At 41.9% G+C, this 16,293-nt stretch overlaps 1 protein-coding gene across 15 annotated transcripts in view; it reads right to left on the bottom strand.

The window, feature by feature from the left end:
- Positions 1–16,293, bottom strand: part of ARHGAP24 (Rho GTPase activating protein 24) — a 285,721-nt gene that overhangs the window by 20,909 nt on the left and 248,519 nt on the right. For 12 of the 15 annotated variants that reach the window (XM_030010168.2, XM_030010158.2, XM_030010150.2 and 9 more), the window contains 2 exons: positions 14,184–14,306; positions 1,367–1,574 (listed from right to left, as the gene is read on the bottom strand). In XM_030010168.2, the coding sequence (XP_029866028.1) occupies positions 1,367–1,574; positions 14,184–14,306 (331 nt within the window). Of the gene's footprint in view, positions 1–1,366; positions 1,575–9,870; positions 11,052–13,904; positions 13,975–14,183; positions 14,307–16,293 lie in introns of those variants that run through there. The other 3 variants (XM_041122979.1, XM_030010187.2, XM_041122966.1) reach the window with 3 other exon arrangements.

Here is a 16,293-nt window from a genome sequence, read left to right as displayed (position 1 = left end):
GTATGCTGCAAGCATTTATCAGCTAATGGTGTCACTTCCCACAGTCCTCTGGCTCCTTAAAGCTATTTTCTGGTCAATTATCCTAACTCTCACCTTCCAATAAGAAACTAATAAACCTCATAGAAGACAATTCACTCTTCTTTTCCAGTGCATTATAAATTCCTGACATTTCTTAAAGTGAGGGTCAGGACTGGAGATAAAACAGCATTACAGATGTCTGCCTTCTGTGCATCTGTGATACACATACTTTAATGCGTAACAAATTTGCTCACTTCATAGGAATAGGGAAGGGAGGGAGGTAAATGATTTCCAGCAATCAGGTTTGTATCATGGCATGTTTTTGCACTAAAAGATCAAGCTACGCTTTCCTTCCTGTTACTTCCATTGCTATCGGCCAAAGGTCCCACAAAATAAATGCAACCTGCCTCTTCCTCCTAATTCACATTAGACCCTCAATTGGAGTGAAGTATCCTGATTCCATTTTGGAGGTGTGTTATGGATGTCACTTAGGGCACACACTGAGGACAACCACTGTTTAACAGTCTCTTGAAGTGGAATTTTACTACCATCATATTCATTCTGATCAGAGTTAAAAAGGCTATGTGGCATTCATAATCCACTGGTTCTGTTTCTCTGATTGCACACTCTGAATATGTGGAGTACTGCTATGAATGTTTACAGGAGGAGAGCTGAACTTGCACAAATAATTCATCTTACAAAAGACTGAAGTCATACACAGCTGTGTGAACAGGACTGGGTTCTTCCTTGGCCCAGAAAATTCTCATTAGCTTTACAAAACTATAAATATTGGAATACAAATTGGACATGGACCCTGACCCTCAAGACCATGTAGGTTTGTTATTATGGTCACAGTGACTTTTATTTTAAGACCAAAGGTCCCAAATTATAAAGGAATACATAAAAATAGACTTCCCTTCCAGTCAGTTTTATAGGCCACAGAACATACTGAAATTGGTGATAAGAGAAATTCTTCCTTTGTGGAACTGACTAAATGCCAGCATCAGCACTGTATTTCAAATGATACTAAGATCAAGGTAATTCAGGTATTTTTGATTAAGCCAAATCATTAGCGATACTCTTCCTAACCAGCTTTTCACAAATGGAAATTCTCCAGAAACACTTTGAAATCAGACATTGAAGTCAGAAAAAAAGGAAGATATTTCAGAGTGATAACAGGAAACATATAGAAAAACCTACAAAACCATGTCATTCTATCTGTTGCTACCACATGTTTTACAGCACCGTGGGTCAGCCAGTACAGCAGATCTGTACCGTGGGTCAGCCAGTACACCAGATCATGTCCTGTCTAGGCTTCAGGGAGTAGGGGACAGCTGGAGGATTTTACCTGTCAAAAGAAGGCTTCTCTCCACAGTCAAATGCATCCTGTAACTCCTTGACAAGATTAGCCTGCCCAGGCAGTCGGAAAAGGCCTTCTTCCTTTAGCCCCCGCTGTCGAATAAAATCCACACACTGTTCCACCAACATAGGAGCCAGGCGGTTCCCATATCGCTTTTCATATCGGACAGTATCTTCCAGCTTCTGGCCAAAAATACCTGCATGAAAGAGAGATGTGACTTGGTTGAGATTCACAAAAACATTTGAGGAGCCCATGGTCTTCTATTAGTACCCATGCAATTCACAAGTCATTTAAATGCACTGACAATTAACCTACTCCTTTCTTAAGAATAAAGTGCTCAGTTTCACCTTTGATACTCTCATGGAAATACAATGCTGACATTTTACAACACTGCTCAAAAACATTATTTAAAATAAAATACTGTGTGTGATTTTTCAGACCATAAGCACAGAAAACGTAGAAATAATACAAATAGGATTTTCCATCACAAAACTTCTGATTTAAAAGTGATACACATCTCCATCTTCTTTTGTTCATGCCTAATTATCTATAAAAAAGTAAGTGGTTCCTGTATCAGTTTCAATGGCATATAAACATTACCTTTACACATGGAGGGCAAAAGATTTATAAATATAACTCAGGATTTCGTTCCCACTAAACCAAATTATTAATTAAGTTTTCCCACATAAACAAAGACCATTCCTATAACGTATTACCAATTACATTATCACTGTCTGCTTTAGCAACAATAAATTTTGTGTATGAAAAAAGATCCTGACATGAAAGGTGAAGTATGTCAGACAAAGTGCAGGAAACCTGCATTCGTACTTAACCTCAGAAGAATATGGAGGTTTTTTGACAGAATTAACTTCAACCCTGATCTGAGGATATCATCACTACTACTGGAAAGACAGCTACTCTTCGTAACTTATTTTGCCTTTGCCTTTCAAACTGCAGAGCCAGCCGTCACAGTCAGCATCACAATGATGTTCAGGCATGTCATCTGTGATGGAAGCTCTCTCTTGAGACCACCATTTGTTGAATAGTTAAGTATTGGGGCTGAAGTGAGGCAATTCAGTTTCTATATATAGCAAGACAATGAATAGTTCTAAGGCAGTCATGATCAGAAACTAAAGACCAAATAACCACCTATGCTTGGAAGGCTCCTTTTCCAATTATGTACACTATGAAGTCAGGGCGGGTGGAAATGCAGTAAGTCAAATTGTGCCCTTCACTGAGCACACAGTTCCTACTGGTTTAAAAATATTCAACAAGGAGAACAGAGTTGTTTTGGTTTTCTTTTTCTAAAGAAAGTGCAGAGTTGAGCTAGTCAGCTTTTGCTTTTGGCCCCAAAACTTCATTCACCCATTAATTACAATTACATGAACAAGTAACCACAAGCTAAGGTACCATTCAGGTTGAAGCATCCTTCAGGGTAACCTTCAATGTGTACATTTTTCCTCTAAAAAAAGAAAGATAACTCACACCTCAGTTGTAAGGGGGAAAGTTGCCTTGCATATGCTCCAGGCTGTTACAGCAAGTGGGTAGCAGCTGTCAGTCACCCATACTGAAGGTCTGGGGTTTGTATTTAAGTGCAATTATTTTTATTGTAGCACAGGAAATAACTGGAGAGAGTAACTGATGTCCAGCTAAGACATCCAAAAAGTATTCTGAGATGCAGAGCAGCACATTTTGTGATTTCCATGGTACCCACACCTGTGGATGCCAAAACCAGCAGTAGGTAAGGGGACTGAACATCACACGGTCACTCTTTCATTAGCTCACTTTTTTTTCATGTTGTACAAAACCCCAAACCCAAGAATTAGCAATTAAAGAAGGAATTTTGGAATTTCAGAGTGAGTCAAGCTTAGAAGAATACTGACTGGTGTGGAGTATTTGGTGTCCACAAAGTTCAGCCTCTTCACGCTGGCAAAGAAGTTAAAGTATGTTTTCTTAATTCTTACATACCTTCCTAACCTGCAAACTGCCTATGGGGATGGCAGGAGTACTGAATCAATTCAGGTTTCTTGTATTTGTCTGACTTAAGAGCTGCTGCTGGTCAACAGAGAGGAAATCCTCAAGTCCCTCTAGATTTTCTAGACTCTCATTCTGAAAGTAGTAGAATTAAGGAGGAAGGTCCACTGAAAGTCAGTTAAGGAATCTGCATGATTATGGGAGTTTGGGGAATTCAAACTCCTTAATATACAAAAAGGCTGCTGTTCCAAATTGTCCCTTCTCCTGGCTCAACAAGCCCCACTTCCTCTGCCTCTCCTCAAAGGGTGCGTGTTCTACCTCCCAAGCATCTTGGTGGCCCTTTGCTCAACTCCCTCCAGTTTTATCTCCGCCCTGCCTTTTTTTTTTTTTTTATGGACAAAATATTTGGAATATGGTCTAAAAAATGCTGAACAGAGGGGGTTAATCGCTTCCCTCCCTCTGCTGGCTCTGCTCCTGCTAGTACTGCCCAGGCTGTTGTCAAACCTTCCCTGCTGCCAGGTCCACTGCTGGCTTGTGTGCAGCTTACTGTGCCCCAGGGCACCCAGGTCCTTTCCGCAGAGCTGTTTCCCTGTGGTTACTCCTTCTTGGGTGTAAGACTTGGCCATCCTACTCTGGTTTGTCCTATAAACATACAGTCTGAACTTCCTTTCAAGAGCCCATGAGATCTCTTGGTTTTAAACACAAGAGTTTTTGCCTCTTTTCAAACAAAATTAATCACTATAAGATCGGACATTCCAATTACAACTCATGCCCACTGACAGTACAATTAGTATGAATAAGCTTTGTGCTATTGGCTATACTTTCTTCTTGCCATGCTAACATTCTTTAATCAGTAATTTGCATATTGCAGCTTACATTTGCAGAGGAAAGAGTAAGTTCTCAAACCTACCAGACTGCTTTGAAACTCCTATTACTAATGACACTGCAGTCAAAACACATCACTTTCTATTAATACATTTTGGGGGATGCTGCCTTTTTTTTTTTTCTTTTTCTTCATTTTAAAATTGGTTTTCAAAGCATGCAGAGTGGGAGCAAAACAAGTTCCTATATTATTATAAATTGTTGATGCACCACAACACAAAATGTATTGAAAACAGGTGGCAACCATAAAGCATTAAGATGTCTGTAACTGCTGTCAAACAGTATTTTTTTAAGACAAATATAAAGTAATGAGTGACTCACATACAAAAGGTGACATATATCAAATGGATATGACAAACTTGGTTCTGTATTGTAGCAGCAAATCACAGGTACTGAATGAAGAAAACATTAAAATATATATATACATATATATGAGGAAAAATAAAACCTGATATGATGGAGGGGTAACCAGTGTCAAGAAAAAAAAAATAATCCAAATTGGAGCCTAAAATTTCCTGGCTCTGGTCCTTTAAATGTAAACACTGAATTGTTTCTACTACTGACTGCAATAAGGTACATGGTAAATTAAGGGACTTTTACTGAGACACTTAAAATACACATAGCGTGGAAGGCCTGAAAGAGAGACAGAATAACTACAGCAGTAGTCGCAGATCTGACAGACTGGATTCAGATCCTACACAATCCTCAGAACACAGCTGCATCGAGTCTGGCCACATATATACTTCACAGCCGGATGGGTAGGTGTATGCCCCACCATCCTCACATGTCAGATAAAGCCTCAAGGACTTGGCTCCCCATCTGTATGAATGGTGATAATACTGTATCTACCTCACAGGCACGAGGATCTCCACACTCAGCTTTGGGAAGCTCATAGCTAGCATGGCAATTCTAACAACGATGTAATAACCTAAAGTTAAGACCTAAGTCTCATGGAAGATCACAACATCACACTTTGAAGTGCTTCTGAAGTCACCATTTACTACACTCTGTGTTCTCCAATTTGTTTGGCTTTGGAATTCATCTCAGGCACGCTTGGTTTGGTTTCAAAGTCTAGGCTGAACTTCTCCAAAGGAAGTTATTTCCTTCACCTAACAAATGCAGAACACTGCACCAGGCAGCACTTGGCCGTGAAAGGAATCAGTCATGATAAGCCTGCATAAATATTGACTTGAAGTTACAGACTTGCTGATGCGTTATGGAAAAAGTACTTTGTTGCCAGTGGCAGAAGTGGCAGAAACATGACAGCTCTGCCTCCACACCATGTTGTCACAAATTTTACCTTGTTCATCATCTTTCTGGTGCCTGTTGGGTTTTTCACCATTTTGGAATAAAAGGCATGATCATTGCCCTGTAAAGCTCACCTTCTTCCACTGTCCCTTTCTAATGCTTTTATCCCCCCTTAGGTCGCAACGAATTACTACAGACATATTGCAGATGAATAGTTTATGAAGACTAAGATATTGACTATTATGAAGCAAAGGCAATGCTGTGAAGAACTGTGGCTGCAAACATACAGTTACCTTAGTGGTTGGCAGAGGCAAACAACAGTGAACACTGTCAGCTATACCTGGTAACTACTAGCATCTCCTTTACAGAGAAGCAAGGAAAAGACAGTCCTAGTTAGGGAGACTACAATGTAACCAAAACCACAGAGATAATTTCACATACTGTTTTTTAAAAGTAAATTTCCACTACAGTAACTAAACAAGAACACCTCTGTGGAGAAAGAAATAAAAGACAGCCCTCATAACTGATGTAATCCAAACCCAAATTCTCCTCCTAAATCTCAATGTCTCCAAAATCCTGAAATGCACAGATGCACAAGTGCTAACCTGTGATTTGGTTTATCCTTGGGACAGTGTGCCAGAAGGGAAACAAACAAACAAAACCAACAAGAAACCTTGAGATTCAGAATGGCAGCAGCTTGGCTTCCCCACAGCTGGCAGAAGGCAGGGAAATGTACAGGATTCCAGTTCTGACCAGTCATTAGATTTAATCAGCAGAACTGCTTTTTCAGAGAGGCCCTTGCAGGTCTTTAAACCTATATCCAATTAAGCCAAGATCACGCATAACATCAAAGAGGAAAATCACATGCTAGTAAAGGGCACGCTGAGCAGTTATTCATTAACTAGAACATTCCCATGGCAGAAGTTTTGTAAACATTTTGAGAAACTGGATTTGCAAGCCTAACTGATACCCATAAAGTTTATGAAAGACACTACAGTGCTATATCCAAATTCTGTGTATGTGTACTCAAGAGTTGTGAAAGCACTGTGGTATTTTCAATGGTACATATTCACAGTTAGAGTATATTTTTAAAATCTAAGAATGCTATTAGTCAATTACTTCCTTAGCTACTGAGCACAGGCAGTGGTCACATCTCAAGTCTATTAACTCCAAGCTTCTGATTCAGTGAGAAAAAAAGAGAAAGATCTAAGCGGCAGTTCTGTCTCCTTGCTCTCTAAGGAATAGCTTAAAAAAGCCCACCTGCCACTCTAACTCTACCACAGCACACGCACTCAGCGAGCCAGAAGGTTTCTGCCTTTCCCAAGCCACCTTTCAGCAATTCAAATGATAGCATAATTTTCAGACAGCATAAAGCACAGAGGGCTGATGCTTTCAGCAGAGGGCCCACACCTGTACATGTGTTCTCTCAATGTGCAGCAGAACAAAACTCAGAACTTGTTTTGGAAGGATCTGGATGAGAATTTTAAGCAGCTCTCAATTCTACATCAGTAATTCATTGACTGAAAATAACAGATCAGGTGAATGGCTTTCAACAGCAGGGCTGGGAACAAAGGTCCTGGAATAACATGAAGTGGCTGTCATGGCCACATAACACTTAATATGGAGTTTTAAATTATTATTTCTTACCAGCTTTCTGCTCTGGTGTTCCCCAACACTAAGTGCTGCTTTGAGTAGATCAAAGGCAGGGAGCATTTTCTTCTTCTCTACAGAATTTTGTAACGTACAGGAGAGGAAAAATCCCACTAAAAAGTGGCAGAATTTTGTTCCCACCTGACTCATTTTCTTTCATTCAAGCCTACTCCTACGCCACAGTCAGTGTGATGCCAACAGTAGGTAAGGTAAGATAAACTCCTGCCCTGGAGTTTAGCACAGCTGTACACCAGAGATTACTGCTTAGAAAAAAGAACTCTGAAATAGGATCAGAACTACCTACAGGCTGGAAAGGAAGGGAGGCAATTTTAAAAACATCACCAGGAACTTACCACAGTTGCTCACACCAGGGCCTGCACCGTTTCTCTGGCCATGGCCAATGCCGCCGCCTCCTCCAAAACTCTACTCACCCAAATTCACCACGCTACTGAATGTTCTCACCACTGCATGCCAGCAAAGTTACCCTCAGTTACTGCTTTTCTCCACTTACCCTGCACATGCTCTCAGGAGGTTCCTGTGGTGGTACTTAAACAGAGAGCATCTTCTCTAAATTGGATTTTAAAGATGCTTGGCTCTGTCTCTGTTCAGGTGCTGCCCTCTGAGCACTGACTTCTACAACACGACCACCAAACAGGTCTGACATTTAATTTTTTGGTGCCTATCACAATGCAGCTTTGATCTGGATTTCCAGGAAGGAAACACCTTGTATCACCGGTGAAGATGACAATGTATCTCTGCCTAAACATACAATGTCATGATTCCCATGTAGTTCTTCCAATGACTAGCCAGTAGTTTTCCCTGCTAATTTTATTTTCTGCATTGTGTTGCACAGCTTAGAACTAACTGATCTGCTTTATGCAAGTACGGGCTAGGTTTGCAGAAGGCTAGCTTTGCCTGTTTTTATTCTTGGGTATACAATCTGCAAATGAAGTTGTAAGAATTCAGTATGCCAATTAATAAGACAAGTGTAATTATCCCAATTTGCCTATGCAACCATAGCAAAGGCTTGACTGAAAGTCCAGTTAATGTTCATCTTTCTGTGGACTTCAGTGGGATGTGGACATAGTTAAACATGCTCACCCAGCATTCTGCAGCTCTGATCTAGGGGCCTTGTCACAACACTCTTGATAGAAAACGTGTATAATAAAGCAACTGAAACAAATGGTATGTAGAGGAAAGCAAATTAGCAGCATCATTCTGTCCTTTGCCCCAAGTGCTGCAGCTTCACTTGGAGTTTTAGACATGAAGAGTTTCTGTGTCAGAACATACAGGGGAAGAATCAACAGCTGAAGCTCTTTTTGGAGCAGATAAGGCTGCACCCCAGGCACAAAGGCAGCTGTCTGCAAAATTATCACTTAATCCTTTATTCAACTTCCAAACATTTCTCAAATAGTTAAGTGTATAAATGGGGCACAGACAGCTCTAATTCACACCGACACCTTGAAATGCACTAGCACACTTCATACAGACATATCCACATCCTCTTGGCCAGTCTCCAGAAGGACTGAACTCCAGCAACCAAGGAAAATGCTGGCCTCAGGGAGGGTGGGTGCAGGGGGCAAACAGTTTTCAATGCTATCTCAGCTGCAGGTGATAGCTGACCTCTGCTGTAGTTTTGTGGTGAGTCCCTCACTGGTTGTGATCCATCATTTCAAGGCATTGCCCCTGACTGCCTGCACACGCAACCCTCAAAAGCAATGATGCCACTACATCACTACTGAGTCTTGTGAGCAAAGAGCTGCATGGTCTTGCAAAAGGACAAATGGCAGCATGGAGGAACAGTTTAGGGAGGAGCAGGAGATGAAGATGATTTTATTTGAATAACCCCTGTGTAAGATCATTTCTCACACTTCAGAACAACATGAAAATTTAGCCCTTTCACTTGGATTTCTCTGTCCAGCATAGTTTTTAAGGCAGCACCAATATTTTCCTCTTCCTCCACACAAAGTTTTTGTCCTCGTCATAAAGGTGGTTTCTCCACACCCATCCCAAGCACTGTGGCACCTTATCATCACTTGTCATATCTCTCAGACGTGTGTTTCCCTTCCAGCTGACATATTTTGAAAGCCAGCCTCCTCTTTGCCCTCCTCCCCCCAGTACTGCCATGCTCTGCTTCAACAGGAGTACGTGCAATGCAGAACTGGCTTTAAGCATCTCTATGCAGCAGGTGGAAAGGCAAATGCAGGCTGCAGGGCAGCAAGAGGAAGTGGCAGTGCAGCACTTGCAACAGGACAGTGCATTGTAGGGCTACACTTAAATCAATCAGAAATCTCTAAATTGAAGGACTTAGTCTACTTTCTGCACAGATGCGCATTTATCTCTTCTCCCCCCTCCTCCCACACAGACAAAATGCAAACCCAAACTCTTTTCCCTGATGTTCTGCCAGACAAACAGGCAATTCAGAGCATCACAGGTCCGATTCCCCCACTGTTCTCGCTGATTTTTGCTCAGATGCTCTGCAATAATCTTGTCTCATTCAAGCCACCTCATTCAGGCAGCCCATTCATGGGCTATTATGTAGAGGAGACAGTATCAGCTGGCCAGCTACAAACAAATGAACAAAGAAGTAAATAAATCATTTGTGGAATGTTGGCATCTGCATTGTTTAATGCCTTTTGTTTCAGTACTCTCATCTGCCCCTGCACACACAGCCCCTTGACTTCTCAGAAACCACAGCTTCATTAGCAAAGCAGAACACAGCGACAGAATGGACCTACCTTTACGGAAACTAAAACACCGCTTAATTCTCCTATAAGTAGTTTTAGGAATGAAAGGAGCTGCTGCTAAGGCACCTGGGCTGCGGACTCCAGCATTTCTGTCTTCAGGCATCATACAGGCCAGATCACCCACGTCCCTCCAAAGCTTTCCTTTACCAGCTGCATCCAGACAAAACACCACGACTGCTCATCATTACTGACTGCTGAGGAGTTTTTATAATAGTGTATTTTCCTCTGGAGCTATGAGATTTGTGGTCTTCTAGATCTTGGGTAGGGCTTGAAGTGATTTTAACGTTCTCTTCCCTGCTTCAATTTTGCTTTGGGGAACAATTTCCTTCCGTCTCTCTATTTCCTTTAGTTTCTTTTATTTCCTGCGGTGAGACAACTGTCTATTATGCAGTGTCACAACAAAAGAGTTTCAGCAAAAAGATGTATCTCCCATTCAAACAGAAGTGCCTGCACAGATGAAGGGGGAGAAAGATCTCTTCCTCTCAGCTGGAACAGGGGGTGAGTGGCAGAGACTCCAATTCCACAGGAAAAGGTCAGCGCTTTGCGGTGAGCAAGGGGAAAGAGAAGAACAGTACCAAAAAGGCCACTGAAGAATCCTCCAAGATACAATACTCCTTGCTGGCTCCCTTTATCTCTGCAACCGAGAAGCAAAAACAACAGCCCCTTCGCCTGAAAGGCTCTCTGTCCACAACAGATTCCTTTTAAAAGGCCTTTTATAATACCCAGCTCCCTGTCTGATGTTCTCAGGGGCTTCTCGCTTGTTTTATTGCCTTCAAACCACCAGAAGCTCTCATGGGAGAGGTGCGTCAAATGCGGCAGCAGCGCATCTTTGCCGGCAGGATCCTGGGGAGCTGCTGAGGAATACGTGCCTCCACAGGGGGATGCTCTGCTTGCTCCCTCCCTCCCGGTCCCACGCCTGGCAATGGCAGCCACGGCTGCTGCTGCTGCTGCTGCTGCTGCTGCCTGCGCCAGCCCCTCGCGTACAGCAGGTGCAGGAAAACGACGTAGAGGAGGGAGCCGCCGCAACGCAGATTTTTCTGCTCCTCTGGGTGACTTTGAGTTGAGTTCAGGCGGCTGTCGTGTGTGGCAGCCTGAAAAGCAAGCAGGCTGTGCCTGGCTCCCGCAGGAGGTGCCAGACCTTACACTACTACCCCTGCTAAAATGCTCATGCTCCTTCTTCTCGCCTCCTCCCTCTCCCTTAGTTGCAAGCTCTGCAATTAAAGCTTATGCCTTTCCCTCCTGTAAAAAATTGCCTTTTAAATCTAATCAGGAAAGGAATTTCATGTGCAAACAGGCATTACATGCCCTAGCTCACTTACATTTCTTTTTCCTTTCAGAATTTCTTCCAGTCAACCTTATTCTTTTGGTCCAAAAACCAATCTGTTTCTGATCACCTTAGCAGATTCCCACCTGCCCCACGCCTGCCTTCTCTTTCTAGCACAGGTTAACAAATAACAATTTAATGATATGGTTAATCATTTACAGGGCTCCTTGCTCTGGTACCAGGAGTCCTTTCCCCCTGCCAGACAAACTGTAAATATTAGTGGCTCACCAAGGCTCAGACACATCCGTTGCACATGCGCGCGCACACACTCACAGCTTGCTTAAAATGCTTAAAAGAACCAGAAAATTCAAATACATTACTCAAAGTGGCACTTGACTCGTATGACACCAGACTATTGTGGTTTACCATCTAGTACTGAAATTTAGGAAGCTGATACAAAACTGGTGTTTTGATTAATTAGCTGTCTGAAATAATTTTGTGTTGCGAGTAATTACTTGTTACTGGCTAGTCATCATGTGACTGCAACTTTTCTACATCTTGTTTATAGCTAAAGTAATAGATAAAAAGATTTTGAACTTCAGTGGCTGCAGTTTATAAAGGCAGGTGCTTGGACAACTTAAGCCAGAAGTGCCCTTCTTTAGAAGGATCAGACTGTTGCAGCAGCTGCAGCAACATCCACGTAGCAAGGGATAATAAAAATATGAGTGTGTCTGGCCATACATAATTACAGAATAGTTAATAGGGCGTATTAAGACTTGTTAAGATAGCTCAGACTATCAACTTAACAAGGGGCACTAGAAACACAGTTCTTAATGGTGACACATACCACAATACTGCTTTTGCCATGTTATCACAGTCAAACCTTCTCCGTGAACACTAAACCCAAAATCATGTTCCATCTATTCTCATGTTTTCCAGGGAGTTAACTGTTTGCTTCCCAATACAAGTAACCCTGAGTCAGTGTATTTGCTCAAGAAATCAAATAGCAAAAACAAAAAGAACATGCTTAGAAGTATTTTAACTACAAATGAATTTAAACAGTAATTCAAGGATTGCACTCAACTCTTGTTTTATGCAAATCAGCATGTGAAGTCTTCAGCAAGATGCTTCCATCAGTAATTGGCATTAAAGACTCCTACAACAATAATGGTGTCCTGAGAATTTTCACAGTGGCTGGAAGGATTCCCAGCTGTAAGCCAGAAATAGCTCTTGCCCTATAAAAGCAAATGAGGGGCTGGTAAAGAAAGCATAGGGTCAGGACTCTGGAGATTTGGTTTCTATTCATAGCTCTGTGCATGGACTTGGGCTAGAAACAGAGTTTCACTTAATCTCAGCTCCCCGCCTGCAAAATGTAGACACTTCTCCACTTGCAGAACTGCAAGGTTGCCTTTCCTCATTATTTGCCACAGAAACATACTGTGGTGCTGGAAGCCATGTGCAAAAAACCACAAAGATACTCTTCAAAAAATCCAGTTCTGTTATGCCCCCAAATTTATTATTGCCACAGCAGCTTACGCTGCTACTGGACTGAGTAAGAGAACACTAAGGAGCTCAACACGAGGCCTGCTTTACAAAGAGAAAGTTGGGGATGGGTAATCTTCATGCTATATAAACAAGCAGATTTCTTACCTAGCCTAACTGCAGAAGACTGTGCTCCTCCTAACTCTCCTCTGCCACAATATGCCTGTAGAAGATCACACCTTTTAAGACAAACCTTTCACTTTGTGAGTTTTGGGCTTTGGTTTTTTGTTTTGTTTTTTTAAGCATCCTCCTGTAAGACCTACATGCCCAGATTCAGGACTGTGCCAGCTTATTAACATACAGGGCCAGATCCCAGTGAGATGACTGCTTAGCGCTATCTTTCCAGAGCACATTTTCCCAGGAGGAGCCGAAGAGAAGACAGTCACGTTTGAAGAGGTGCCAGGCAGGCCCTAGCTGACCAAGTCCCACAGTGCAGCCTACCAGTGAGGCTAAAGCCTTCTCCTAAGAACTCTGTGACCTGTATAAAGCACAACGGAAGATGGGTGGCTTACAAGAAAAGTTTTGTTTAAAATGGCAGTTTCCTTCAGTCCCTCCCTCCTCTCTCCTGTGGTCTACCTGGCAGTTGAGAACAAGACATTTGCAGCCAGCAATCAGAGTTTTCAGTGATAACTGTGCTTCTCAGTCATGAAACAGCACAGACAATCCTGCCTGACTTACTTTTTCAGCAACCTGCAGACAAGACCAAAAAGCATCTGATGCAATACAGGTGCTCTTTCACAGTAGAAAAAATATTTCTCAAAAAAAATTGAAGATTTAAGAGCTTCAAGGAACAGATTGATTAACGTACTGATATTTTGTGCAAGTGTGTCAATCATACTTGTATAATAATATAGATGTTATCACCAGAATAATAATAATGAAAATTATGATAATAATTTGCAGCCCATTCAACATAAGAGAACTTTAGACAACTAGACATCCGACAATAAATTTTGATCCAGTACTACTGAAATTGTTGGGTATGCCAATCAAAAGAAAAAGAATCTATCCTATACTGCTAGTGCTAATATCCTGCGGCTTATATTGGAGCGCATAGCTTTATATAATACTACTACTGATCTTAGCTGTCACTTGCAGGAGAATCACTGACAGCTTCTTTTAACAGGCATTTATGAAACACGTAGACAGTTTTTAGTTGGTGACCAAAGGAATTGCCCTGCTTCTCCCTATGGAAAAACTGATTTCATAGAAGACCAACCTTCTGTGAAAACTTCCCCTTGCCTTGGTAATGCACTGTCATGTGCTATTCTCATCAAGGGAAGTGGTTCCAGACGGTTTAAAGCCTTTTAGTTAAGCCCTCTGCATGGGAACTAGCCTGATACCTGCATTGCAAGAGAAAACAAAGGGCTCACTTTCTTTGAAAGATCTAGATCATTCTTCTCCACTTCAAAACTCTGGCTGTGACTGAGAGACAACAGAAGAACCCTTATGTGTCTTTGTGTATCTGGGAGCCTTGCATGTTCCCTCACTGACTCACCTCCTCCAAATGGCGCCCATATAACCCTGCGAATAGATTTCACCCAATCCTCCATGTCATTCTGCGTGCTCGCCATAAGAAGGTATGTCTCATGATTAGCTGTCATCCGCTCTCGGTCTCCTCCTGCAAGAGAAGATAATTGCACTTAGAAACCCTTTTGCTTTCCTGCCCAGCCAAGTTCCTGCCAGACTGACTGCTGAAAGCAGTAATAGTGGCTCCATAGCAAGCAGACATGGATACTATGCAGTGGAGTGTTTATCATCAGACGCGGCATGAAAAGAAGGTCCTGTAAGTACATTCCCCATCAGACAGCAAGAAGTTGTCATGCTTCCAAAAGGAAATGAGAGGATAAATATCATCAGTAAACAAAAACAGCCCTATGCCATTCCAAGAATCACGGGGGCCCGCACTGATCTGTAACGATACATGCACTGGAAATTTTGCAGCAGTTCTTGTACCATGACAGAGACAATAAACGCAGAGAGAGATAACCGTGCTTTGAACAAGTGGGGATGATTCCATTTTTATTTTCAGGAACACAAGGTGCCACGTTCATGGCAATGACATTTGATACACCCAAGTGTTGCTGTGAATCTCTAAGGCGGCAGCCGACGCTAGCAGCTGGTACAGTCCACTGCCTTCGATGGGTCTGATGAGAATTAGATTAAGAGGGAACACACTGCCTTATTATCATTTATTTAAAGGATGGGCCGACACTAAGAAGGTCAAAACCAGAACTTGGCTTGCCACAGCTCCAGGTTTTCACACTTGTAGTACTGCTTCACCTCCATCCTAATGGGTACTACGTTAGTGCAAGAGCACATGGGGATTCAAACTACCCTTCCAGCATTGCAGAGGGAGCAAACGCTTCCAGAAAGATAGCACCAGACATTTTGAAGCCCTTTCACCGAGCCAAAGGCATGCATGTATACTTCATGCACAAACGCGATGCACCTAGAAATCCCGTGAGTTCTGTGTTCATCTCTTTCCAGCTTCTTCCATCCCTATTTTTGATTCTAGTCATGTCTAAAGTAAATATCTCTGTTCATTACAGGAGGAATACTGCTCCTTGGAGGCCTTCTGAAGAGCACCATGCTCAGTGCTGGGCACTGGAACAACTAGGTTTCTAAAGAGAAATTTCTTAAGGGCTAGAAAATCCAACCACAACTTCCTGGCACAACTGTTCTGAATGAACCTACTTGTATAGTGCACGCTTTACAGGATTAGGACACACAGCTGTAAAAGGGACTTAATTGAAACTTGGCAAACACAAAAGCCAGATTTTTCCAGACACGAGCAGATTCTACTGAAGACTTATTCTTAAGGTTTACATCATTGTTCAAAACTTAAATCTGAACTTGGAGGTAAAGAGAGACTCTGGTTTTCTACAGTCAAAATACAGCCATTCATATACCATATGTTCCCCAAAAAGGCATCCAAAGAAGTAATGCAACAACCTGAAGTACAATACATTTTAGACTATACCACAGTTCAAAAGTCTGAAGAACACTACTTTTTTTCTAAGACGTAGTTAAAAGGTAGGGATGAACCTATTTTAAGTGCCAACACTAGAGAAATATCAGCATGAGCTAAACTGTGTTGTTTGGCGTTTTTTTAATCTTTTTAGTGACTAGCTAAGAATTGGTACAAAACATGAGTCTTACTTCTATGCTATGTTCTGTCATTTTTACCTTTCAAGAAGTGGAGGATGAAGGTATGGGGAGGGGGAAGCATTAGCATCCCAAACGGTAGCACTCCACATCAACCCTGCCCAGCAGAAAGCACATAGTCAGGCCCTGGAAATTTACTCCCCATCTCTACCTTTTACATAGCCATCTTGACCAGACTGAGGACAGATCTCTCCCACTCAAGCACAAAGAGTAGATATGATACTGTCTACAGTCTACTTAAACTGGCATATTTTACACATCATCTAGAGTTCTCATCCTGAAAAGACCCAAAAACAAACAGAAAGTTTCAATATATTGTCACAGCTATTAAATATAATAGTAATAAATATAGTACAGATTAAAAGCATGTAACACAGTTGTGCCCTTTTTGTGGCTGATAAAAACTGAAAAAAATTATTTATACTACCATATTGTACTGT

Source organism: Aquila chrysaetos, chromosome 1, assembly GCF_900496995.4.
Source record: "Aquila chrysaetos chrysaetos chromosome 1, bAquChr1.4, whole genome shotgun sequence".
Lineage (NCBI taxonomy): Eukaryota > Metazoa > Chordata > Aves > Accipitriformes > Accipitridae > Aquila > Aquila chrysaetos.
The sequence above is the reverse complement of the archived record's forward strand: the minus strand, read 5'-3'. Positions and strand labels throughout refer to the sequence as shown.